Source organism: Toxoplasma gondii, chromosome X (assembly GCF_000006565.2).
Source record: "Toxoplasma gondii ME49 chromosome X, whole genome shotgun sequence".
NCBI classification, from domain to species: domain Eukaryota; phylum Apicomplexa; class Conoidasida; order Eucoccidiorida; family Sarcocystidae; genus Toxoplasma; species Toxoplasma gondii.
In genome coordinates this window covers 2,596,571-2,621,811 of record NC_031478.1, presented here as the reverse complement: position 1 = coordinate 2,621,811, position 25,241 = coordinate 2,596,571, and the positions used below count along the sequence as shown (strand labels likewise).

At 55.8% G+C, this 25,241-nt stretch overlaps 3 protein-coding genes across 3 annotated transcripts; 2 read left to right on the top strand and 1 right to left on the bottom strand.

Annotated features, from left to right (window-relative positions):
• Window positions 1-43: 43 nt before the first annotated feature.
• Window positions 44-9,864, bottom strand: TGME49_224980 (hypothetical protein). Its single transcript, XM_018780076.1, has 9 exons — window positions 9,427-9,864; window positions 8,317-8,566; window positions 7,534-7,928; window positions 6,112-6,975; window positions 5,237-5,461; window positions 4,059-4,202; window positions 2,855-3,104; window positions 1,738-2,319; window positions 44-1,415 (listed from the first exon to the last, which is right to left on the bottom strand). The coding sequence occupies exons 1-9, from the start codon at window positions 9,481-9,483 to the stop codon at window positions 838-840; spliced, it is 3,345 nt and encodes a 1,114-aa protein (XP_018635970.1). The 5' UTR covers window positions 9,484-9,864; the 3' UTR covers window positions 44-837.
• Window positions 9,865-10,293: 429 nt separating this feature from the next.
• On the top strand, window positions 10,294-14,363 carry TGME49_224990 (hypothetical protein). The gene is made up of 3 exons (XM_002366132.2): window positions 10,294-11,088; window positions 11,809-12,017; window positions 12,598-14,363. The coding sequence occupies exons 1-3, from the start codon at window positions 10,976-10,978 to the stop codon at window positions 12,738-12,740; spliced, it is 465 nt and encodes a 154-aa protein (XP_002366173.1). The 5' UTR covers window positions 10,294-10,975; the 3' UTR covers window positions 12,741-14,363.
• Window positions 14,364-16,922: 2,559 nt separating this feature from the next.
• Window positions 16,923-24,448, top strand: TGME49_225000 (hypothetical protein). Its single transcript, XM_018780077.1, has 8 exons — window positions 16,923-17,619; window positions 17,946-18,190; window positions 18,614-19,166; window positions 19,836-19,940; window positions 20,186-20,341; window positions 20,718-21,312; window positions 21,679-22,563; window positions 22,900-24,448. Exons 1-8 carry the CDS (start codon window positions 17,278-17,280, stop codon window positions 24,441-24,443), a joined length of 4,425 nt encoding a protein of 1,474 aa, XP_018635971.1. The 5' UTR covers window positions 16,923-17,277; the 3' UTR covers window positions 24,444-24,448.
• The last annotated feature ends 793 nt before the right edge of the window (window positions 24,449-25,241 follow it).

The following is a 25,241-nucleotide window of genomic DNA, read 5'->3' as shown; positions in this document are numbered from 1 at the left end:
CTCCCCCCGCACGAAGCTGGGGGGAAAAAAAACAACAGACGTAGGGAGCCGAGCTCGCCGTGTGTTGTAGTCACCACATTTTGCGCGCAGTTGTGCTGCGTACAAGTGATCCTCGATTCAGAACTGTTTCTCGGTGTTGGCTGAGAGCCCAAGAGCGCATCTCCTGCTTCTCTCAAGCTTCTCTCTACGGAACAGCGACTTTGTATGGACTGGAGATTAACTAGACTCAGTATCCGACGCACTCCAGTGTTTGTTGATTCGAAACTGTATGGGACTACTCTCGTGACGGGGTACAGACGCTCCAGAACTTCCCTGGCGTACGCCAGTGGAATGCGTCAACTGAGATTTTCCGGATCAGTCTCGGCTTTCTGTCTCGGGCAGACCGGCTTCCCAACCGCAGCTGTCTTGTGCACTGGTTCGCTCTGCAGTTCGCTGGCTCCCCAGCAACTCTGGCCGCGTCAGCTGCAGGCCGTCTGCGACTTCTCTTCACTGCCGTTTACAAAAACGCCAAAGTTTTCTCCACCTCCACGACGCCCTGCAGCTGCGTGTTCACAAGGGCATGGAAACAGACGGACTTGACTCCACGAACTGGAAGCAGACCTCGATTCTGGTTTTTTCTCAAACAGAAGCAGGCGCGCGCCTCTCAACGACTGCAGGAGCTCGAAGGTAGAGTTCTCCGCGGAACTGCTATCGACAACGCCCTCCCCGCTTCCTGCCTTCTCTCTTTTCTGCATGTCTGCTGTTCTCCCCACTCCCCTCTCCTCGGTGTCCGGCGGACTGCTTCCTCGACAGTGAAAACGCTGCAAATGGTGTCGTTCACTGCTCCGCAGCACCGCGTCATTCCAGGAGCCAGTTGTCGACCTTGGTCATGCGCAGAGGGTCGCCTTCGTCCCCACCCAACGTCTTCTCTCCTTGCTCGGGACTCGCAGCGGGCGACCTGGGGGGAGTTTTCAAGTCGAACACTTGGGGACTCGGCGACTCGACGTTCAGTCCTTGACGCTCGGATTCGCTTCCTCGGTTTTCGACAGCCGGAGAATGCAAAGTCCGCGAAGACGCAAAATCGAAGGGAAAAGCGTCGCCAGACGACCTCCGACCGGCGCTCACCTCAGCTCCAGAAGAGGCCGAGAGCGAAGGAGAAGAAGATCCGAGGCTCGAGTGAGGAGAGACAAACTGAGAAACAGCTTGAGAAGAAGACACAGGGATAGACTGAGAAGAGGACTGAGAAGTCGATGGAGCAGGAGACAGAGGGACAGACCGGGAAGACATCATTTGGGAAGACTGAGGAGGAACTGGAGGAGGAGAAGACGTTTGCGGGGACGAGGAAGAAGACAAAAAAGAAGCCGTGTGAGATGGATGCGACGAAGGAGGGCCTCCTCTCGAGGCGGTAGGTCGGTCGCGGCGAGTCGTCGTCGTCGCTGCACAAAAAGGCAACGCCGAGTACAGAGACACAGTGGTCTTTCAGCGATTAAGTGAGACAAGAACGTAGGGGAGACCGAGAGAAGACGGATCAAAACTGGACTCGAACCAAATGGTAGGGATACAACATCTCACTTCCCGAGGTACACAGATGCCCAGAATGCTCGCAGCTCTTTCCCTCTTGTGTCACTCCTTTCTCTTCTGTCAGGGAGCCGTCTCACGGCGTTTGACGTCTCCTCTTCTTCGTCTCCCCACTCGCTCCGACTTCTCTCGCTGCGCGGAGGAGCCGCAGCAGCAACGCAGCGCCTCTTCTCCACTTACAGAGCTTTGTTAGATAGGGCGAGAGCTGCTTCTTGGTCTGTCTGTACAGCGCGGTAAGGTCCTTCATCGGGTCGACTTCTCGGATCTGCGCGAGATCCGCCGCGAGACTCGCTGCTTCTGACGCTTCTTCTTGTTTGTGTCGAAAGATCTGTCGCTGCTGACGTAGAGCACCTACGAGCACGTCGCGGTGGAGAGAAACAAACTGTTCTGTCTCCGCATAGAAGTTATCCAGTTGCCGACTGCCCCGCAGCAAACGCTTCTGCACTCCAAACAAGACGGCCTGCTCCTCCGCAGAGAACGCGGAGACAGACTCAAAGTCGTCACTGCGTCGCCGCTCTCCTCCCTCGCCTCTGTCCTCTTCTCCTTTTTCTTCTGGGTCTTCTCCCTTCTCCCCTGCTTGTCCTTCTGCTCGTTCCTCCGCTGTCTTCTCTGCTTTGACTTCGCGACGCGCCGCCAGGCGCTTCTCACCCTCGGCGTGGAGAGAGTCGAGCGTCTGCATGCACTGCAGAAGAAACTGCACTTGCTGCTGAAGACGCGTCTTCTCGAAAGCCAGGTGCCGACACACCTGCGTCTGCAGCGCGCCTGGGAAACAAGAAAAAGAGAGCAAAGGGAAGGTCTCTCGTCGAAAGAAAGAAAAGGATGGAAGAGAAACATATACGAAAGAAAGAAGGAAATCTTATACAGGAAGAAAGAAAAGGACGAAAGGGAAGCTTATACGAAAGAAAGAAGGAAATCTTATACAGGAAGAAAGAAAAGGACGAAAGAGAAACATATACGAAAGCAAGGAAGACTCGACTTCGATCAGAAAATAAACGAGAGGGATCTGACATCCAGAGAATGCCTCTGCACGACTTTTTCTTCGGCTCGCAGGCAGCGGAGTTAGGAGACACCTACGCAGCTTCCCCTTCTCTTCTAACGTCACACGTTTCTGTTTTATTTTCTCCACTGGGAATCAGTGGCACTTCTCTCTCTTCTTGCTTGTCTGTTCTTCTTGTTCTGCCCTCTGTTCTTTTCTTCGTTCTTCTGCGCGGTCGTCTGCGTTTCCTCTGTCATTTTCTTTGTTCCCCTTCGTTTTCGTTCGCTGTGTGCATGCACAAACGTCCGTTCTCGAACACACCTTTCAGTCTGTCTACATCTTGCCCAATCGCTTCCTTTTTTTTCGCGGCGTCGCTCTGGAGGAGGTCGACGAGACTCGCGCCGGTGCAGTCCAGCTCTCTGAGGGCCGAGCGAAGTTCACTCTGCTGTTGTCTGCGCGCCTGGTGCAGGTGAATCTGTTCTTTGTACTCTTTCTGAACATGCAGAAGATCCAAGTGGAGACCCTCTTCTTCAGCTTGCAGGTCCGCCTCCTCGGCCTGAACAGAGGCGATCTGCGAACAGAGAAAGACAGACAAGCCTTCCTGTGCGGCACGTTGACGAAAAGAGACGACGCACTGCCGAGGACGACTCCTGTCTCTGGCTGTTCGTCGCGTCGAGGCGAACGCCCGATCTTTCGTCTCCAGCGCAACTTCAGAGCCGGAAAGCATGCAGACAGACCGCGTTGTCGCGTCAATGCGTCGGAAAACACTGAAATCGACACTTGCACCTGTCTCCAAAAAAAAATGTCCACTATGTGAGGGTGGTGCAGTCGGTGCAGCACTGAGGAAGAAAAAAGAACTCGGAGTCTCCATGTCCGATCCAGAGTCCCCCTCGGAATCACCTGCGCACTGAACTGTCTCTCTTCATCCTCGAAAAACACCCGGAGATTCAAAAGAAGCTTTGGAGGCATGCAGACTCTCTGGAAAGCGACTGCCAGTGGCTCTCGAACTGTGCGAGCAAGAGAGCGAGGAGAAATGATTCACCGACAAGGCTCTTCAGCTGAAATACTCGCGGTCAAAGTGAGCTGCGTCAACCGACGAAAGATCGGCTGCCTCATCGCACAAGCTTCACGCACATACATCAAGAGAAAACAGACAGCGAACCAAGAAGAGCGATGTATGCGCGTGCACCTCTGAACTCGACAGGAACCTGGAAAAGGTGCCAATAGCGGATGCTCTCGATACATGAAGAAACGCATATCTCAGCAAGTCGAAACACGCAGACAAACCAATGCACACACATACGTATACATAAATACATACATAAATACATACATATATATATATATATATACATATATATACATATATATATAAATATATTTATATAAACATATATATATATATATATATATGTATAAACACAAAAGGAGACTGTTTGTTCCACAGTACCGACTGAAAGTTCTAGGTTTCTTCTGGTCGACGAACATACATGTTGTTCTTTTCTTTTCTTTTTTTTTGACGAACCTTTTGGATGCACATGGCGAGACGCTGCTCGAGATCCTCTCGTTCTTTTTTGAGTGTCTCGAGGTTCCCGCGCATTGCCGTTCGACGTTCTTCCAGCCCCGCTGCCTCCTTCAGCAGCACTTCGCTTGTTTCACTCATGCGCATCTGAAGAGAAGAAAACACGAGCATTCTGGGGTCTTGCCAGCGAGCTGTTCCTCGCCTCGTCTTTTCTCGAAGCGACTGCCCGGGGAACCATTTGCAGGTCTGAGAGGTCGGAGAGAGCGTTCACTGGTCGACCTGTTTACTCGAGCAGCCGTGTTGTCCACTCGGCGCGAGTATCTGAGTCTCTGCGACTCCCGCGGTCGTGAGTTTAGAGAGCCTTCTACGGGTGGAGACTGAGACGTCTCGATAAACACAGGGAAACCCCGGTGCTGAGAAAAGGCAAAAAAGCGTCATCTCTGAAGCTCACGAAGAAACATGGACAAACCTCCTCAGTTCAACCGCCGCGTGCCTGCCCTCTTTACACCTCATAACTGGACATCACCTGTGGACCTGTCCTGTCTCTACACGTCGCTATTTCGGTGAATCAAGCTCGAGGCACCCACTGCCTCGAACAGGATCGCGCCAGCCGCTGTGGCATGACTACATGCACTCGCACGCGCGGAAACGGTTCTGACAACATCTTCCACGGAGTGGACCTGTGCAGCTGCGCAGAGCTGAAGTACGTTGGACACAGGAAGTCGGTGACGAGCCAGCGACGGGTGCCACCGACAGCTACGAAAAGAAGATGAAGCACTGCTGCAAATGGACGAATCGCTGGAGAACACACCCTACACTTTGAGTGATGGATTGCCGCCGACGCTCTGCCGCCGCGACAAATCTCAGAGAGCGTCTCTCTTCGCGTATTCTGCAGGGAGGAGTTCAGACTGAGACGCAGCTGCGGGGAGACCGTTACTCTGCGTTCCACGCGTTTTCTCTTCCCTGGTTTGTCTCTTGGAGAGCGCTTCGCAGCCTCACATGAAGCGGCCTCGAATCTCTTACGAACTCAGGAGACGACAAGCTGCTACACAGTGTGAAAAGAAGGAACGCGAGATGCCGGAAGCCTCGCGCTTTGTCGTCCACTGCGCATCTTTCTTCTGTTCGTCGTGTTCAACTGTTCGGCCCTTTCACTTTTCTCCGGTGAAGTGTGTGGCTGGTACCTGAACGTCTTTCTTTTGCTGTTCCACGGCCTCCCCCGCGTCTTCAAAGTTTCGCGTGAGAGCCTCCCGCGCAGTCTTCAGCTTGGCAAGGGCAGCGAGCTTCCTCTGTGCCTCTTCGGCTTGGTCCTGCAAAAGTTGCTCTTTCACGCAAATGATTCTCTGCTGTAAATCGAGCAGCTGGGCGTTCGCCAGCAGTCGAATGTTGTGTGTGACCAGCGGGTCCTCCTGAGAAAAGGCCAGACAGAAACTCGCTGACATACACCAGACAAGTCCTGCAAAATGCAAACTCCAACCTGGCGCCTCTTCCAAAGATCCCAAATGAAATCAAGACTGCGAGGTCGTCGATCAACAACACTGTCAGGGTGCTCGCTTCATGAGGATGCGAGAAGGTAAGTACGCAGCCATGGATGTGTGCGCGTATGGAAGAACGTCTCGATGAGTATTTATAAAGATGTACCGAGAAATGCAGAGATGTATATGTGCGTACACATGTATATACATATATATACATATATATACATATATATATATATATATGTATATTTATGCATAAGTGTGTGAAGGTAAGTATGTAGGCATCGACGCGTGCACCCCTATGCACGTGCATATATGGATAAATGTGTATACGGATGTTTGCTTGTAGGCATATCCTGCACATAGTATATAATTATATATATCCATAATATATATATATATATATACATATATATGCGTTTTAAATGAATAAACATATATGTATCTGTACAGGCATGTGACTGTGTGTTTGCGAGCCTTCGTCGTGAAGGTGTGAAGAACGAAGACTCAGTCGAGATGTACAGCTGCACAAGGTCTCTTGAAAATCTTCCTGAGAGGTACGGAGTGTCTTTTCTTCTCACTTCTTCTGCGTCATCACGTAAACCGCAGTCCTCGATTTTCGCAGCCAAGTGCCTCGCCTCGGCTTCGAGTCTTCGGCGCGCATCTTCTTTTCTCTCCAAGACCCAGTTTCTTTTCCAAGTAGCAATCAACTGCAACGTCGCCTCCACCACCACCACGCCTTCCTCAACAGCCGACCCTGTCAACCGCCGACTATCCCCTGTCAGCTTCTCTTCTTCTTTCAACTTCTCTTCTTCTTTCAACTTCTCTTCTACTTTTGAGGTCTTCTCTTCTTGGTTTCTGTCTTCTTTTTTCTCGCGCGTTCTGAGTTCCTGCGACTTCTCTGCTCTGTCTGGTGTCCTTGTTTCCTCGAGGCGACGTCCGCTAGAGAGAGGCCCTGCTGCCGCAGCTGCATGCGCTGCCCGGAAAAGAGAGTGCAGAAGTTCCAGGTGACTGTGTTGCGATCCCGCGAGGCAGAGCGACATGAGAGAGAGGACAGCGTCCAGGGCAGGCGACGGCGGCAGAGCAGCCAAGTTTTTTCCGTCTTCGCCTTCTCCTCTTTCTTCTCTCTCTCCCTGAGTCCCCTCAGGTGATCCCTCCTCCGAGGCCTCAGCGTCGCCTGCCTTTCCTGCAGCATCGGCTCCCGACACCCCCGCAGAAGGCGCGTTTCCAGAATCAGCGGAGCGACCTTTCTCCTTGGAGGATTCCGCGCTGGAGACGAGACGCGACGCAGAGTCGGAAGAAGCCTGTCTCTTCTCGAATCGGCGGCGAGCCTCGCGACGTGATTCCAGCAGGTCTTGCGTGTGAGTAGCAAAGTGCGACCGGAGACTCCCGCGTCTCGCGATGGCAAGGAGACATCTTTCCAGTGCGTTGGACCGGAGGAGAATCTGAAGAAGAAAAGAGCAAAGAAAGGATGCTTCGTTTTCGGAGACCTTTCACTCGACAGTCCATCTTTTCGGCGTTGCAGGGCCGACCCAGGGGGCGGACGGAGGCTGGCGAACAGGAAACACGTTCTTCCTCTTCGACAAAGAATCTTTTCTTCGCGGGTGCGACGTCTCCGTTAGAACGGCGCTGAGCTTCTAAAGCCACAGTTGCCTCTCCGCGCCAGGGAAGAGACGGACTAGAACAGACTCTCTTCTGCGCGAGAGAAAACCGTTCTGCAAACGAGGCGCACCGAGACGGCCAGGCAAGGGAGACGCCTCCACCCTCTTCTCCCTCAGTTTACCTTTTGCGGTTTCTCCACTTCGGGTGGTGCCTCTCGATCCAGTGCTTTCTCTCTCTCTCTCCCCCTCTCACCCCCTTGTCTCGTTCCTCCCTCTGTACCTCTCGCTTCTCTCTCTCTCGCTTCTCTCGCGCCTTCCGCTCCTGGTTCCTCTGCTCTCCCCCCCCTCTCTCCGTGCTCGCCTCCTTTCTGGACAATCCAAGACGCGGCAAAGAATCCTCACTTCTTTGAAGGAAAGGCCGTCGCCGTAGACAGCTTGTTCTCCTCGTTCGGCTTCTTCTCGTAGCTCCTGCGCAAAGGAAGGCCTCGCTGGCGGCGGCACCGCGACGGCCGAGTGAGGCAGCGCTGCGTAGCCGCCGTCTCCTCTTTCTCGATTCTCTTGAGAGTTTTTCTCCTCGCCAGACTCGCGAGCTGTGAGGCCTGCCTCACCGCCAGGCAAGCTGTCGCTCTTCGCAGACACGGAGAGAGCAGAGGAGAAAGCAGAGTTGAGAGAAAACGAAGATAAAGAAGAAAACAAGTCGCCTTCCACTTGCTCTCCAGAACGCGTAGGCGAACAGCGCGAGAAACGCTCCTGGCCTCCGTACTCCGCAGAAAAAAAACGAGGCGCGCCATGCAACGCTGAAAAGAAAACGCCATCGGGAAAACACAACAGTTCCGCAGAAACTTGAACCTAGCCTCCTCATATATATATATATATATATTTATTCCTACACATGTACATATTGGTGAGCTGTCTACGACAGATACATATAGACATGCGTTTGCATGTAGGGGAGAGAGTCCACGGTGCAAGCAGAGGCAGCAGAGAGGCTGTATGTCTCTTTGGAGGACCAAGGTTTCTTCAAAGTGTTCTATTGTTTATTGTGCATCTTTTCTCTTTTTTGTCGCTGTTCTCCTTTTTCGACCCTTTTTCGCTTATCTCTGTTTCTCCTCTCCTGTGAGGAATTCAGTTTTCCTTTTTCTCGAGACGTTTCCAGCTTCCATTTGTTTCTCGCGCGTTCCTCACGAGCCTGCAGCGTGAGCATCCGCCAGAGAAGGAGCAGTTCGTGGACTTCGTCGACTGTACGTACACCGCTCGCGTCCCACTGAAGCTGCTTCAAGAGCTCTTCGGCGCTGACCGTCTCCGCAGCTTGGGCGATTGCGTTCGCGCGACTTTCGACTCTGCCTGACGACGAGCCGAGCGAAAGAAGAACCTCTCGCGCCTTTGAAATCGTTACATGCTGCGCCTGGACGGTGCTCGACACTTGCTGACGAACCTGCAGAAGCAGCGAAACCCGAAAGAAGACTTGGAAGGGGAAGACAGTCCGGAGAGGACTGCGCGAAGAATCGTGAGAGGCGAGGCTAAGGCTACGGCGACGCGGAGGATCCAGACACCTTGAAGCGTAGGCAGGCGACAAAAATGAATTCACGAGAAGAAGCAAGACCCTCTCAGAGGGGAGCAAGAATGGGAGACGGACAGAGAGCGAAGAAAACAGATAAAAACGGACAAGGTGAAAACGGAAGAAGGCGCGCAATATGTACACTCCAGGTGTCGCCCTCCCTAAACCGATACACGCTCCCTGCAATCGAACCGTCCAAAGTCCTTTGCGTCGAAAAAGAAAACAAAAAGTCCGAATCGAACAGACTTGCCGCCCCCATAACGCCCTAAAAACAAGTCAAGGCGTCTACACAAACCTATACGCACACATGCATGCACTTATATACGTATACATATGTATATACATGCAAGTACATGCATACCTGAAAGTGCAGTTGCCAGTACACACATATACATGTGCATATATATATATATATATATATATGTATATATATATATATATACCCATACGCATACACAAATACTAACCCCGATATAAATAAACACATAAGTATATATATATATATATGTATGTGTAGATATACATACATACACACACGACGTCACATACCGATATATATATATATATATATATATGTATAAACATCTGCCTTTTTGGGTATTTTGGAGGGAGACACTGTGGAGGAGACAGGTGAGGCTCCTGCACGCAAGGGGAAGCCTTTCGATCTTCTGGACTGGCTGCGAGTCTCTGATAGATCAGGCTGCCTCGTTTCTGGTGTGAGAAGACGCTTCTCTCACCTCATCAGCCTTTGTGCGGACTCTGTTGTAGGTGTCAGTGAGTAGCTTTCCCCACATGGCGTCGAACCGTTTTTCAGTCTGATCAGAAGAAAAGGAAGTTCGGTTCTCCTCGAGGTCCCGTTCTTTCGGAAAGCTCTCGGCACTTGGCGGACAGCTCTCACCGCGGCGAGGAAGGAGAAAGAGAGAAGAAAGGCGAGGAGAGAAGAAGCCTTTGTGTGAGTTGAAAGACCGGCTGTTTGCGACTGGGGAGGGCGAGATACAGCCAGGACTGCTTTCCCCAAACTGTGGAGGTGCCAAGCGCGCGTGAAAGCGCTCTGCACGTAGGGTTGGTTTTTTCCGAGTCGAAGAGCGACGAGAAAATTCAGCAAAGAGGAAGGCGCTCCGGAGAGACAGAACGGAGGCAAGGAGGGTGAAGGTCGCGCAGAGACCGCGTCCGGGGGGCCGTCGCTGCGGAAGAAGAGGAAGTCAAGGTTCGACAAAGGATTCTCGGGACATCCGCGTTTCGCCGGCGAAGTCCTTTGGCACCCGGTGAGGTGTGTGGACACCGGACCGCAGAGCTGCGCCCTGGGGAAGCCAAAAGTCGGAAAAGTCAAAAGGACAAGGGAAGCTGGAGAAGTGTGCAACGCTTTCGCAACATTCAGAGACGAAAGAAACTGGTGGAACGGGAGGTCCTCTGGCGTGCTTCTGCAGTGTACAGACACCCGGGAGCCGGCGAAAACCGACGCTGGTTGAGGAGAGCTTTCGGGGAAGTCTGTCAGCCAGCGGCGAATGAAGTCGGGGCGAGAAGACAACGGGTGCATGCAAACAAAAACACCGTTGCACAGGAGGAGTGGGCGTTGCGCTGTCGCACTGCGACACAAAACGGCACCGAAGGTTCCGCCAGAGAGGCGACTCGCCTCTGAACAATTTGCACAGTTTACTTCTCTCGGTCGACGCGATCGTCTGAACAACACAGGAGGGTTCCAAAAAGTCTTCCTGCCAAGGACAAGTGCCGGACGAGCGCTCCCGCGCAACCGTCGGCGCCTGCAGAGGTATCGCTGTAGAGAGCGTTCCCTGTTGACAAAAAGAAGGTTTTTGCAAAGAAACACCGTTCGAGCTCCTGCATGCGTCGGCGATCCTCTCTCTTCTCCGTCGCGCTTCGCAGAACACAGAAGGGGACGATGGGCAGTCCTCTTCGCAGGCGCAGATCCGCGTGAAAAGGAGACGCCTCGCTCCGACCGACGAAGGCAGGTGAATGCACAGCGAGACAGGCGCTGGATTGAGACAGCTCCTAAAAGGGAGACACGACGGACCCTCTAGGAAAACAGGAGAGAGGAGGAGAGGGCGGAGAAAAAGCAAGACAGAGAGCCAGCGGAGAACGCGAGGGGACAGAGCGAGCAGAAAGAGAGAGAGAACGAGGAGAACAAGTGGGGAGACAGAGGCAGAACAAGTGCAGAAAGAGAGTGTAGGACAGAACAACGCAAAGGGGAGAACGCTGACGGCGAAGGACGAAGGATCGATGCGGAGACCGGAAGTTGCAAAGAGTAGAAGAAGCTGAATTGGGGAGAGAATGTCGGCGCGACGACTGGAGCGCCTCGTCCTGGGCGCGGGGAGCACCTTCCAAAACATCAAAGCTGTCGAGTTTTTTCTTTGCAAGCCTCTCAAGGAAAACGCACTCGTCAAGTAAGACGTACTCTCACTTCACTGAAGAATCCACCATCGACCAGGTGTCGGGTCTTTTCTGTACACTCCCAACGTTCGTGGACCCCCGTAAAATCCGCTGCACATCGACATCAATCTTTCTCTGCCTAACTCTCTCTCTCTATATATATATATATGTATGTATATGTACATGTATAAATATATTGACATACGCATATACTCCTGTACCTACTGGTCGGGAGAAAGGGAGATGTGTATGCAACTGCGTCCACGCGATATACATGCGATAGAACGTACTCGTTTGCGTACTTGTTGTCTTCCATGCTTCCTGTTTCTCTCAATCTAGACAGCAGCGAACGTGTAAGCGGTGTTCGCTCACCTGTCGGGGGTGTATGCAGAGTTGTCCAGTTACACCTTGCAGGACGGTTGTGTATTTCGCTTGTTGTCTATATAAATATATATCCGGGTGTGTATGTCTATCTATTCGGTATTTGTAATGCAGAGGCCCACAGCCCTCTTCGTTTGTGTAAGTGTGTATGCTCACATGCTTATATATATTCATATCTGTATGTAAGGATGTAACACAGTGTGTACAAGTCCGTCGGCTGTTCCTGTAGAGACTGTGACAAGGCGCTTTTTTATGTCCATCTGTTTTCGCCGTAACTGCCAGATCCACCTTTTGTGGGGAGCGGTGAAGAACAGCTACGTTGGAGCCTTTGTTGGTTCTCTTTTTTCTCGCAGAGATTTCTGCACTTTCTTCCTTCCTGGTATTCGGTACCACAATCCCAATTTGAGTCTTCAAATTTTCGAAGCTTCAGAGAACGCGACTGCGCGTGAGGTGCCTGGAGCAAGCGACGGCGCCCCGCCGTCCCCCACCGCAACTCCAGCTCCAGTGTCTCCTGCACGGACTGGAGCCCAACTCGCGCCCGAAGCCGTGCGGCTCTTCTTCGGTGCGTCAACGACCCGTTCACAGCAGAAGAGGGGGAGGGAGGGGGGCAAACGAGAGTTTGATTTCGATAGAAGCCAGACACGTTAACGAGAGAAGAATGGTGAAAGATGCAGCCGATGTGGGCGCGCTTCTCCCGGTTTCGGTAGAGATGTACCTCGTTAAGACGGCACTCGAAGCCGTTGTGACGGGTGCCAGTGCATGCGCAGATCTTTGGGGGGACGACGAAGCCGAAACAGTCTCTCTCTCTCTCTCGCCTCTTTCGTCGCGCTCACCGTTTCGCTGTTGCATAGACGCGTGAAGGGAAGGAAAGCTGAAGGAGATGAGTTTTCCTGAAGAATGTTTTTCGCTGAATGTACTTACATCTTTTTCTTGCTGTGTGCATATTCCTGGCGACCTTCCTGAGACTTCAGTGTCGCGAGATGTAGGTATTTACACATGTGGACGGGGACTTTATATTCTTAAAGTTTGACGTGACGCGTCTGTAAACGTGGATGCCCGTATAGGTATGCACTTGGAGACTCGGGTGTGTGCGTTTTTGTGAATCCTGAAAGTGAACTGTTGGCATGTTTGTGGCTTTGCAGGAGAAGGAAACGGTTCTCATGTAGTGAACCTGAGCCTGTATCACAGCCCTCACCAGCTCATGCAGCGCCTGCTGGACGTTGATGCGCAGTGGCAGCAGCTGCAGATCTACGAGAAGTTCCTGCAGAAAAAAGAGAACTTTTAAATAATCCGTTCTTCGGTCACATTTCCACTTTCTGCTTCCACACGTCGGTTTTGATAGGGACTTGCGTCTGTGTTTCACATTCATACGTGTGTATCGGCATGTGTGCTGAACTACATAAAAAATTTATATATATATATATATATATATATATATATATGTATATATGGATGCATGCGTGAGGGCGTAGGTGTACGAGTTTTGTGGCTCTTGCGTATGTGCAGACAGAGAATGAAGAACTATGCAGCCGAAGTCTGCGCGCGGACCTTCTTGTTCGGCATTCTGTTATCTCCTGTTTGACTGTCGGCGCGCGTCAGTCTTTCAGTTCTGCGTAGGACACAGACAGACAGAAAGACGTATGCTTCTGCGCGCCGGACAGTTGCTCGTGTCGACATGTCTGACAGCCGGTGGCGGGGGCTGTGCCTAGCTGAGGGCTCCTGGCCTTGTAGTTGGTCGCCAATTTAGGTATCAAATGTTCCACTTAGTAAAGAAGGGACAGCAAATGATACGTTCTTGTTTCCATATGTGTCGGCCTCTGTTTGCCAAGCTCCCTGCACATTCTGGGTGGCTCTCTGCGTATGGGGATCCGACGGAAAAGCTCCCAGTTCGCTTCTCGCCGTGTAGTTTTCAAGACCCCGAAGCCGCGTAAAAGAGTTCACAGTGTCACAGGACATCAAAGCAGATCCTCGAGATCTGCCCTTTCAATGATGCCGCCAACTGACCATGACAAACACGGTGCATCACCACATTCTCTCGAGACAGTTTCACTCGTCTGCGCACGCGCTGCCTACAGTCTGAGATCCCATTTTCGCCAGTGTCCTGATCGAGTGTCTTCGACGAGGACTCTCTGCATAGATTGTGAATGTCTTTCCTTCCCGGCGGCATGCTCCACTTTGATAGCAGCGGGCCATTACAAAATTGGTCCACGGCACGGATCGGCTGCCAGATCTAAACTCCAGTAGACACCAGGGTGGCGGTTCATAAATAAGTATCCTTTCAAAGAGTAAGATGCGCAAAAATCAACACATCCACATAAATATATATAAGTATCTGTGAATATTTGTTTGGATTCCAGCGTTTGGAGACGACCGTCTTCATCTGTATCGTGTTGCACTGTCGGAGCAGGGAAATAAACAACATTCTGCTGTCTCCGGTGATGGACGGTTCTGACGGTATTTCTCGGATCTTCCTGGTGCTGACAGATCAGAAGACTTCTCTGAAGAAACGACAACGTTGAGCGGCATCCGCGTTCTCTCCCGTTCCGAGATGTGGTATCCCCCTGTGTCTTCTCCCGGCTGTCACATTAACGTAGATACCGACATCCCTACTGAATCGTAACCGCCACCCTGGACCCGCACACCGTTCTCTCGCGCCTTTCAGTAAAAGATGAGACAAACAGCCGCTTCACGAGGGTGCTCTGCCTGGAGCGCTTAACCGATTTTCTTTTCACGGACTGTGTCTGTGACATCGAATCTGAACGTTCCGTCTACATGTCGCCGCACAATCTTGGTGTGCCGCCACACGTGGAGGCACCTACACTCCTGCACGTGTTTAATTCCGCGAAAGCACGCTTCATCTTGGGTCCTTCGCATTTTCGGGACCGCATTCATTTGAATTCTGGAGGCGACCCCAGGCAGTGCTAGAGAGGCCCTTGAATCGCGACCGCCGCGAGGGCCTCTTGGCGAGAGCGACTGTGTCTTTCGAGCGGTCTCTCCACCCACGTCTCGACAACGCGCAAATTTCGCCTTCTTCGGCTCTTTTTCCGCAGTGCCATTGAGAGCCGCCTTTCGGAGATTGCATTTTTCTCCGCCGTCGCGGCCCTGGTTCGCGCCGGCGCGTTTACAGCTTCTTGTTTTTCCAAGGGGGGGGGCGAAAAGAAGGGCACGTGGGACGCACGAGGGTGGGAACTCGGTCCGTCTGCATTTTCGCGAGGCTTGGAAAAAATCGCGACGCCTGGAGAGCGCGCACGCGGTGTTGCTGGGTGGTGTTTGTGCTGCCTGCTGTGGCGGCGAAACTCCCCGTCTCGCGCCACTTTTTCCTCGTGGACAGCGCCTTTTCTTCGCGATTCCGCCGCGCTTTTCGTGCCGCTTTTCTTTCTGTGTTTTTCTCTTTCGTTCCGCAGACAAATCTGCAAGGGAGTCCGAGCAGTTTCCTCGAAAAATCCCCCTGAGTCGCGGGAAGCCGCCCCCGCGGTCTGCGCGTGGGAGCACCGAGCGCACCCCGTTCTTCCTCTCTATAAAACCCCTCTCTGGACACACGGGGCACCCCCTCCGAAGCGCTCCGGAACGGGCAACGGAATATAAGCCGAATCTCAGGCTAGTCGCGATCTGGCGGCAGCGCGAACGAGCTTCTTCGCGCCCTCGATTCGTCTAGAGGGTGGGTTTCCAGGCCCGAAGTCCCCTTGTGTTTTTTGCGAAGGAGTCTCGCAAATTCCCCGCCGATATTGACTCGATCTCGCAACTTGGCTCGTGAGCGACGCGCGGCAGCTGTATGTACACCCGGGTTTGGCGGGTCGAGCGGCATGTCTCGACGCGGGTGACCTCCAGGCGGTCGGGCGTCACATCTTGGTGGGGGGCGGGCTGTTTGCCGTCTCTCGCGTTTCTCTCGGAAGGTCGAGAAACCAGGAAGAGAGAAACTGTCGAGCGAGGTGGTTTCCTTGACAGAAGAGGCATTTCGACCGGCGGGAATGCGGCTCTTTGGCGGGTGATGAGGCGGCCTAACGGGGTCGAGGAACGGGTTTCCGCTGGCGGATGCGCATCACAGACGGCGCCGTAGAGGGAGGACTCGTGAGACGGAGAAAGGGAAGGAGCATGCAACAGAGGCTGGCATTTTCGGAGCTCAGGCGCCGCGAGATCCACGAATCGAAGACTGATTGCCGAGCAGTTGCCTGCGAGCGCAGCGCGGGCGGCCTCCCCGGGTGGTTGCGTCTAAGACATTCTAGGGGGAGCGGTGCCCATCGAAGTCACGCGAAGGGCAGACGTTGCAGATTTGCAGGAACCCCTCTGTCTGCACACGAGGAGATGACGGGTGGGTTTCCATGTTTTCTCAGTTTCAGAGAACAATCGAGGGTCGACAGAAGTCGCGTGTCGCACCTTAGTTTCCGCGCAGGTCGGGGGATGAGACGACGCCCACCAGTGTCGCGTTTTCCCCTCTTTTTTTGTGCCGATAGACCTCCCCGCTCTTGCTTCCTCTAAAGCAACGGACGCAGCGGCGCGCTCTCGTGCCAAGACTCGCCGTTAACCGTCCGCCGACTGGACGCGGCTTCGCGGTCTGCCGGGCAACCAACGCACACTCGTCTCGCCGCTCGGTGTGCATGTCAGCAGACAGAAAGCATCTGGAGGCTGTTGTCTGGAGACGCTTTCCCTTCTGCTGCCTACCGGCTTTTCACCCAGAGCTCTGCGTTCGTTCCTCCGGAGACTTCTGGGCCTTTTGCGTCAGCGTCCCGCCAGCTCCGCCTGGAGGCGTACGGTGTATGTCCTCCTGACCGACGCGAAGAGGAGCCGATCGAGAGGGAAGGCGCTTGCGTTTCGCTTTCCTTCCGACGCTAGGTTCCTTCATCTGCATTTGGCGTCTCCTGCTGTTTCACCTGAGTTCGGCGGTTTCGCCGGCATCGTCCGGACGCCCTTTTCTTCTGCCTTGCTCTACTGGTCTCTGACTTTTCTTGCTCAGACCCAGTTTTCCGTCTGTTCCTCCTCTCTTCTCCCCGCGTTTGGCAGCGTCCCCGCCGAGTTCTCTCTTCGTTTTCGTCTCCTCAGACTGCTGGCCTCCGTGTCTCCCTCTCGGCGGATTTGTCTCCACTTCTTCTTTTGTCGGGGCTGCGACTCCTTCCGGCCCGCGGCTTCGTTCGTTCCTCGCGCGCTTCTCTCCCCTCCGTCGGAGGTGCTCTCCCGCGCGTCGCGGATTGCTTTCGTGGACGTGGAGCGCGTCACATGCAACGTGTCGACCTCTGCGTTGACTCGTCTTTCGTTCTAGAGCTTGTCTCCATTGTTTCCCTCTGCTCTCCGTTGTCGCCCCCGCCCCTCGCGAAACGCACTTCCGGCCTTCCCTGGCCCTGTACATACACCCGTGCCGAGCTCGTCTGCAACTGCGGAGCGACGCACGCAGAGAGAGGGAAAGCTGCTTTCTGTCGTCGAATCGCGTTAAGGAAAACACGGGGCTGTCCCTTGAAACTGCGTCGCGCGGGACTTTCAAGGTTCTGCAGCTGTGTGAGTCGTCTGCCGATTCGCTCTCCAAGTGTCTCGCCGTCTTCCACCTCCTGTCTCCGCCTCTCGCCCCTGCAAGTCGACCTTCGTACCTGTCTCCCTCTCCACTCGAAGTCTCTTCTCGCTTCGGAATGTAGTCGCGTCGTCCTTCCTCTCTGTCAGGACGCCGCCGGCACAGGCGTCTTCTCCCTTCGTCTCTCGCTCTCACTCGTTTGTCTCGCGGCCTCTCCGTGCTCTCTCAGCGAAGCGAATCAGGCCCTGCTCTGTCGACGATGAGCAGAGCGGCGGTCTGAGTCTCCTCCTTCGTCTGTCGCTCGTTCGCCTTTGTGCCTCGCGCTATGAGTCCTCCGTCTCCGTCGCGCGCGGCGGCCTCGTCTGTCAGCTCGGTTCGCACTTCAGTCTCTGCGCGCCCCGCAGAGGAGAAGGCGGGAGGGTCGGCAGGTCCGCCGAGCGCTGCCAAACAGTCCGCCTCTTCTCCCTCCTCGCCTTCTGCGCTCTCGAGTCGCGTGCAGACTTGGGCGCCGAGCGGGAAGGGCGGTGCCAAGGTTTCCCTCTCCGCGACCGCCGCCTCTGCTGTCTCCTCCCTCCCGCCGCCGCAGCGCCAGCTCCGGACCCGACATGTCGACGCCACCAAGCGCCTCTTTGTCATCCGCAAATACGAGGACTTGGAGCAGCTCGCGGTGAGGGGAAAACCGGAAAAAAGAAAAACGGCTCTTGCGCGCCGTCGCTTCTCCAGTCTGACGCGCACTTACGTCGGCCTCCGTCCGTCGCGGCTTCGGCGAAGTCGTCGACGGAGACAGCTGCCACTCTGGACTGGCGACTGTCTGCGCATGCGCCAGCCACGGGATGTACATACACCGCAACGGCAAGACTCACAGACAGTTGCACTGTACCGTTTTCACAATGAAATCGAAGAGAAGAGGCCGTCCGGGGGGGAGGGGGGGGAGGGGAGGTGGAACAGTCGGCTTTGTATCTCGCGCCGTGGTTTTGCGTTCTGTTTTTCCAGGAGGAAGAAGGAGTGCGAATCGACCCTGTGCAGCTGGGTTTCCTCTCGCCGACGGAGTTCGTGGAAGAAGATGTCGCCGCCCTCGGCGCTGCGCACCGCGCGCCCGGCGTGGGCGGAGCGGCGAAGAAGCGAAAGCAAAAGATGATCGTTGTGCCTCCGATAAAAATCGAAGAGTCTCACGACGCGGACCTCCCTGACTTCGTTCGCCCTGACCATTACATCCGCTTCGACCAACACCGAGACCAGTAAGAAAGGAAAGCGAAGAGGAAGCGCAAAAGCCGAGAAACAGCCGGCTGTGGGGGGTTCGGTCTGCGGCGCGTAGAGAGGAGTGAACGAGCGTTGACAACACCGACGAGCCCTGAGCTGCTCCCGTCCTTTGTGAAAAAAAATGACGAGACAAACTGCCTAACTGCTCGCGGTCTCGCCGTGCGAACGAGATGCAGCGGGTGTGCGAACACCTGAGGGGAGTCGGTGCTCGCGGAGGTCGAGGGGGGCCGCGAACAACCGACTTTGAGGTGCTCCGAAGGTCAAGGGTTTCTTGTTCGCCTTCTCCTCCACCCGTTCTCGCTCTGAGTCCTTCCTTTCGCTCGTTCTTCTCTCCGCCGTGGTCTTGATTCGTCACCCAAAAAACGCCAAATTCGGCCGCACCCAATGCTTGCTCTCTGCAGACCTACGGGCCTTCGGCTGCCCGACGGATCTCTCGTGCACTACGACATGTTGAAGGAAGACGAGCTGTTCGTGGAAGAGTTGAATCGACGTGTGGCGCTCTTCGCGCCGCCTGCGCTTCGCTCCTCGCTCGACCTCTTCACTCTCGGCGACTCGGAGACGCCCGCGGAGGCTGACATGGCCAAGAGTGCCGAGGTTCGGCTTACAGTCGGAGACGAGGCGGTGAAGAACGAACGCGGTGCCTCGCAGGGGTCTTCTGGGGAGGCTGGCGCAAGTTCCGAGGGTCGACCGGGGCGGCTCTTCGAGGCCGGAGGGGGGCGAACGAAGCGACGCCGCGAAGATGAAGACGGCGAGAAGCTTGCAGAGACGAACGAGCTGAAAGGCGAGCTTTTCCTTTCTGAAATAGCCTTTGTCAAGATGGTCGACGCATTTGAAAAGGAGGTCCACGCCAAGGGCGGAAACGAGCACTCTCTCACGCAAAAGGACGCCGTCCGCATCGCCAGAGAAGACCTGAAGCTCAAAATCCACCCTGTTCTCGTCAAACAAGTTCTCATGGTACATCCGCTTCTGTTCACATGCGTGCTTTTCAGGGAGAAAATCCGACAGATTGATGTTTCTGTGTGGTTTTCGAATTGTACGCTGGATACCGCTATGCGCAATGCACACAGTATGATGGTCACGAAGAGCGCAGTCAACCGGGCATTCGGTCACTGCATTTCAAGATGTCTATTTCTACGTGTACATGCATCTCTATATGTAGACAGAGAGATACGGACATAAATATATATATATATATATATGTATATAGATATATTCCGGAACATGTATGTCCGCCCGCAGACAGCTGTCCTCATTTTGAATACCTTGCTTGCCGCTGTGAGGAGACGATCGATATAGACTCCTGGATGCTTGCACGCATGCATTTACGTATATGCGTATACGTTTTTATTTTCGTAGGCATCGATTGAAAGGGTCACTCAGGTGTGGGTTTCCAGGCCTGTTTCGGTCTAGCGCATGCGCGTGTGAGATTTTGTGTTTTACAGGTCGCAAGACATTCGTTTGGGGGTGATGGACTCTCTGTTCAGCCGTTTTATATTGTGTTTACTGTTGTGAGAGCATTCAGTGTTTGTTTTTAGTGGAAAGAACCATCTGAACTTCTTTCTTCTCGCATCGCGACGTCCCTGATTGCAGATTTGCAAGAGCTGTTCTTGCTGCGTTTTTCAGTACTGGCTGGAGAAGAGACAGAAACTCGGAAAACCGCTTCTCCGTCACTTTTGGCCTCCGTGCTCGCCCTCAGATGTCTCCCCGTTGGCTGTCTTCCGACCTCGAGTAAGTTTGCTTTATGTTTCTTTTCCTGGTTTTTCTCTTCTTTTCGCTGTCTCGTTTCTCACCGTTCTCCGTGCGGATCCGCTGGGAAGCGAACAGCGGATCCGCACGGAGATCTCGAGATCCTCTTGAGGGCCTCTGAGCCGGTGTGTCTGCAGAGGATGCTTTTGGAGGCCTGCGGGTTGCGGGGTATGTACACCCGAAGTGGGACCACGCGTGCCGTCTTTGCCTGCGTTTTTTTTGTGCAGCAAGTAGGTCGGGAGAAGATGACTTTGAGGAAGCAGAAGCGAGTTGGAAAAGACACGCTGCTGAGGGCGGAGCGTCTTCTTGAGGACATCAAAGTCGTTGAACGCCTTCTTCGCCGCATGCGCAGTCGCGACGAAAAGAAGGAGCAACTGTTGGAGGTGCGCAGATCGACAGAGTGTCTCCTGTCTCTTCAGCTGCATGTCTCAACACTCCTGCGTCTCGTCGGTGAATGCCTCTTTGCATGCGTGCGTGTGTCCGTTGCTCTCCACTTCTGCCTGGTTTTCACCTGTCGATCTGTATCTGTCTCTCGCCAGGTCCCCCCATGTGCAGATACGTCTGTTTACAGCTCGTTGGTTGTGTCTGTGTTAGCGTAGCTCTCGACCTGCATCTCTCTGTCGCTCTCTTCACAAATGTCTCCATGCATATATATATGTATGTATGTATATTTACGTACGTGTTTGTGTGTGTATGTCGATGCGGTACGTTTGAGATAGCCATGTTGGAGAGCGTCTCGAGTCTCCTGTTTGCGTTCAGGTCCAGTTCATGGCTTTCGACCAGATGCGTTTCGAGATTTCCGATCCGCTCTACCACCACCCGCTGTGGGATGCGTTCCGCGAGCGGCTGACTTCCAAGGGCGAGAAGAGTCGCCGACATGCGGCGAGCGAAAAGAGAAACCAAGCGTCGAGAGCGTGCAGAGAAGAGGCTGCTGCGCGTCTCCGCGCTTCTGCCGACACACACCAGCCGACAGCTCCGGTGTCTGTCTCATCTTCCTCTTTTCCCTCCGCTTCTGCCGTTTCGTCCTCTTCTTCGGCGCGAAGAAAAGATCGCTCGAGCTCCGTCGCGGGAGGACTCGACCAGGGAAGCGCTGTGGGGTCGGGCGAAAAAGAAGAGCGGGGGCGCGGTGGTGTCTCCGGAGACAGGCGTGTCGAAGAGACGGGGCGGAAGGAGGCGGAAGCTGCGCCGGAGACGGACGCCCGCAAGGCTCGACAGGACGGCGACAGGAGCGCCTCAGAGGCGGAGAGGAAGAAGAGGGAGCTGGAAGAAGACGAGTGTGCCATGCGCGAAGGCGCGCAACAAGTCGACGAAATCCTCGGAGACGGGTCGCCGCCGTGGGTTACGTGGAGCAGAGGTGCGAAAACGCTGACGGCCTCACGTTCGGCGGGCAGAGAAAGGGAGTTTCTGGAGAAAACGCGTTTTCGAAAAAGTGATCAGAAAGAGAACGAGGGAAGAAATCAAGTAGAGAAGAGCACGACGGCGGGCATCCACGAAAGAAGTCGACAGTCACCTCTGCACACATCCGGACTTGAGGAAAAAGTCGCGCTCGGGGAAAAAGGAGGGACACAGTGTTTTCTCGTCATGTTTCTGCATGCGCCATCTTTCAGCTACGGCGCATGCGCATGCAGGCGCGTTTGCACAGTGTGTGTGTGTGTGTCTCGCTGGCGTCGGTCTACATGTTGTCCGCATCTTTTTGTCTGTGGAGCATTCCTGTTTTCAGGGAACCGTCACTTACGGCCGTGTTTCTTTCCGCCTGCCTCGACCTTTGCGTACTTGTCTTCTCTCTCTTCCGCAACTTCGCCGCTGCCGCCTTCTCTCGTTCCCCCGCCCCCGGCCTTCTTGAACGACAGCTCCGCCCTCGCACTCCCCTCTTGTCGCATCGTGCGGCGCAGAGGCCGAGGCGGGCGTCTCTGGCTCGACCGTTTGCTGTGTCGCCCCCACCACTCTGCGTCTCTGTCCGAAAACGCGTTTGTGCCTTCCTCGCGCTTCGCCTCGCGTCTTCCGCAGTCTTCGCTGCGCCAGACACGGGCGCTCTTTGCGGGAGATGGCGCGAGCGGTACGAAGGACCCCGGGTGTCCGTACACCGCGAGCGGCCCCAAGGGCTCGCGGCGGGACGAGGAGGCGGAGCAGAGGGAACCGACCGACTCGGCGGCGCACGCGAACGCGGGGAATTTCCGGTCGAGCGAGAGCACCTCTGCGGGCCGCCGCGAAGACGGCTCTTCGGGTGTCTCGACACCTCAGTCGTCGGGGGTGGGCGACGCCATGGACGAGAAGCGCGTCTCGAACGGACTAGACGAGGCGCCGGTGTCGAAGGACGCACAGAGAGTCAAGGAAGAGGGCGGCTCAGCTGTCGCGGCCCGGGAGGAGAACGCTTCTGCGAATAAGAGAGAGAGCAAAAAGGCGAATGCGCAGGCGCCGCCGCTGTCGCAGAGTCACGCAAACGCCTGGAAACGAGACGCTCAAATGCAGAAAGGCTTTCCTGCCTGGCCCCGCCAGCACGGGCTGTACGTACAGTCGGTTCGCGACGACAAAGCCGTCGGAACCGACCGCTATTCGCCTCCCTTCGCGACGGCCGACGGAGTCGACGCTCCCGAAAACACAGGAGGTGAGGAAAGTGCCTGTTGTGACCATGAAAACAAAGTGAAGCTAAAAGACGTGATGCACATGCGTCATGTAGAACTGAAGTTGACTGCATCACATCCGCCCTGAGAGATGTTCTTTTTCTTCTTTGTTCAAACCCGGGCTTTCGCCCTTTCCTCGTTTGGCGTCTCTCTTCCCTAAGTCGACTTCCTCTCGTGGCGTCCTGTCTGCGTCTTTTGTCCAGCTGTGCTTCCCTTCTTCTTTTCCCTCTGTTTCTTCCAAAGTGGACGCGCATTCTTTTCTTCTCTCCGGACCCGTCAGAGACTCATTTTCTCTCTCTCGTGTCTGCTTTTTGCCGTAGGTCTCCACGTCTTCTCGCTGCATCGTCACCTGGCTCAGCAGGAGCAGTTGGCCTCCGCGGCTGCTTCCTTCGCGGCCTCGTCGACTCTCGCACCCCGGCGATCTCCGGACGGCTGGCGCCACCTTGCGCCTCCTGGGGCTCCAGGTCTCGCCTCGCCGCGGCGCACGGCTTTTGGTCTTCGGGGCCAGGAGGGCCTGGCCTGTCGCGTGATGCACCAAGGCGTCCCGGTCTTTGGAGGGTTCGGCGGCCAACCGGGCGCTGGCCTCTCGATCGCGCTGTCTCCGTACGGCCACCCTGGGTCTCTTGGAGCTCCAGGCCGGCTGCCTCTCGCGGGTCCGCTGGGCGACGCAGGCGGCGTCGGCCCGGGAGCCTTCGGCCTCCCGCACACCCTGGCGGCTGGCGCTCCGGGGGCGCAGGCCCAGGCGTTCTTTCCGCCGGGGACGGGGCCTGGCTGCTTCCCGACCTCGGGGCATCCCTTCGCCTTCGCTCCCTCTGGGCCTGCCGGTCCGCTCGCCCAGCCGGCGACTCTAGCGGCGCAGTTCGCCTCTCGTGGGGGACCGGGCCTGGAGTTCTCAGGCGGGTACGGGCTTCCGGGCGCTGGAAACGCCGCGCCTCTGAGTGCTTCTCTCTTCGCGACTTCTTGTGCTCAACCTTCCTTCTACTACAACCCAGCAACGGGTGTCTCCCTTGTCTCCTCCTACGCCCAGCCCCAGGGGTTCGCTCGCCCTCCCGGAGCCCTCCCGACGCAAGGGCCTTTCGCCCAGGCGCCGGGACGCGGATCCGCCGCGGGCCAGGTCTCGCAGTTCTTTTATTCGCGTCAGAGTCCACCCTCGCCGGCGTCCGGCGCCGTGGAAGCCAACAAAACCGCGCCGGCCGGCGACGCCGCGATTGCGCCTCGGGAGGGCGAAGACGCGAGGAGTGTCGCCTACGCGGCGCCCACGTCGCAGAGCCCGGGATCCACCGGCTTCTCAGGGCGAGGCCCTGTTGCCGCTTCGGGTGCGTCAAATGGAGGGGGGAGTGGATCCGCAGGGACAGGAGACACGACTGGCTTCTTCAGGCCAGGCGACGGCGGCTCGGAGGCCGGGACCGCAAACTCTGGAGCCCAGAACGCGCCGGCGGGGACAGGAGCGAGTGGACCGGCCGGCGGGGCGCCGGGCCAGCCGGGTGGAAGTCAAGCCGCGGACTACAGTCAGGTGTATCGACAGCAGTTTCAGGGACAAGGTGGGTTGGTGTGCGCCGTCCCTGCGCAGTTCTTCGGAGCCGCGCCGCACCCCTCTCAGGGTGCGCCCTGCGAACAGGCTGGGCCTTCTGTCTCCTTCCCGCCTGCGGGGGCCTTCTACCCGCCCGCACGAGGGCCTGGAGCCCCACGCGCCGGGAGTGGCCCCCGGGCCGGAGACAGCGACCCTGCGACCGCGGCCGCGACGTTCTGTAGGCAAACCAGCCAGGCGAACTTCAAGGGCTGGCTGCGTGTAAGTTCGACGGATTTCGAGCGTGAACAAGGGAGAGCAAAGAGTGAAGGCCGAACAAGAAACGAGGAAGAGTGAAGCAGGGACATTCATTGAGGCAGAGCGAAGCTTCAAGGGGAGAACGAAACCCATCGATATGCTCCCTTCGCTGCGAGTCGACTGAGCCACGTTGGTCGCCATTTCGCTCTCCGGAAGCGAAGTGGAGACTTGCGAACGTCAGAGACAGATCAGGCGTCAGTGAGCTTCTCCGACCGCCGTGTCACCACCTTCCCCTGTCTTCTTCATTCCTTGAACTCCTTCTTCAATCTGTGCTGTCTCCCCCTTCGCTCTTCGTCCTCCTGGGTGTCTGCAAGTTCCTGCATTGCCTTCCATGTCTCGCATGTGTGTGCAGAACAGCGTCCCGCCCTCGGCGACGCCTAGCCCAGCGCCGGGGGCGCCGGGCGCGGGTGAGGCGGGGTATCCGGTTTCACCCTACGACTACGGCCGTAAGACGCCGAGCGTCGCTGTCTCCGGGGGACCGTTCTCTGCTCCTGGGGCTCAGGGCGATTCGCAGTTCCCGCAGCCGGTCCCCGGACCTTGTGCGCCAGGCGATGTGAATTACCTGTACACTGGGCCGCAGCCTCCGTCGGCGCAGAGTCCAGCTGCACCCTTCTCTTCCGTCTCCCCTTCTCCCTTCTCGCCGTCGGGGGGTTCCCAATCCGGCGTCGGACGCCCGAGCTCCGAGGGGAGTTCGGCGGCGCCTCTGGACGCGGGATCTTCGGGCAGATGGGGGACAGGAGACCGAGCCGCCGACGCGGGCAGCGCGGAGCCGACGGCCCGTGCGACGAAGGACGAGGGCCGGAAGAGCGAGGAGAAGAAGGGTGGAGAGCCGCCGGG

What these genes read in the sequence shown, in the direction of transcription:
- TGME49_225000 (XM_018780077.1), top strand. Translation starts at nt 17,278, where the DNA reads ATGAGTCCTCCGTCTCCGTCGCGCGCGGCGGCCTCGTCTGTCAGCTCG. An exon ending in AGGACTTGGAGCAGCTCGCG is followed by an intron (nt 17,620 to 17,945) that starts GTGAGGGGAAAA and finishes CTGTTTTTCCAG; the next exon opens with GAGGAAGAAGGAGTGCGAAT. An exon ending in TTCGACCAACACCGAGACCA is followed by an intron (nt 18,191 to 18,613) that starts GTAAGAAAGGAA and finishes TGCTCTCTGCAG; the next exon opens with ACCTACGGGCCTTCGGCTGC.
- TGME49_224980 (XM_018780076.1), bottom strand. Translation starts at nt 9,483, where the DNA reads ATGTGGGGAAAGCTACTCACTGACACCTACAACAGAGTCCGCACAAAG. An exon ending in TCCGCACAAAGGCTGATGAG is followed by an intron (nt 8,567 to 9,426) that starts GTGAGAGAAGCG and finishes CTGCTTCTGCAG; the next exon opens with GTTCGTCAGCAAGTGTCGAG. An exon ending in AGCAAAAGAAAGACGTTCAG is followed by an intron (nt 4,203 to 5,236) that starts GTACCAGCCACA and finishes TCTTCTCTTCAG; the next exon opens with ATGCGCATGAGTGAAACAAG.
- TGME49_224990 (XM_002366132.2), top strand. Translation starts at nt 10,976, where the DNA reads ATGTCGGCGCGACGACTGGAGCGCCTCGTCCTGGGCGCGGGGAGCACC. An exon ending in AAGGAAAACGCACTCGTCAA is followed by an intron (nt 11,089 to 11,808) that starts GTAAGACGTACT and finishes TTTTTCTCGCAG; the next exon opens with AGATTTCTGCACTTTCTTCC. An exon ending in AGCCGTGCGGCTCTTCTTCG is followed by an intron (nt 12,018 to 12,597) that starts GTGCGTCAACGA and finishes GTGGCTTTGCAG; the next exon opens with GAGAAGGAAACGGTTCTCAT.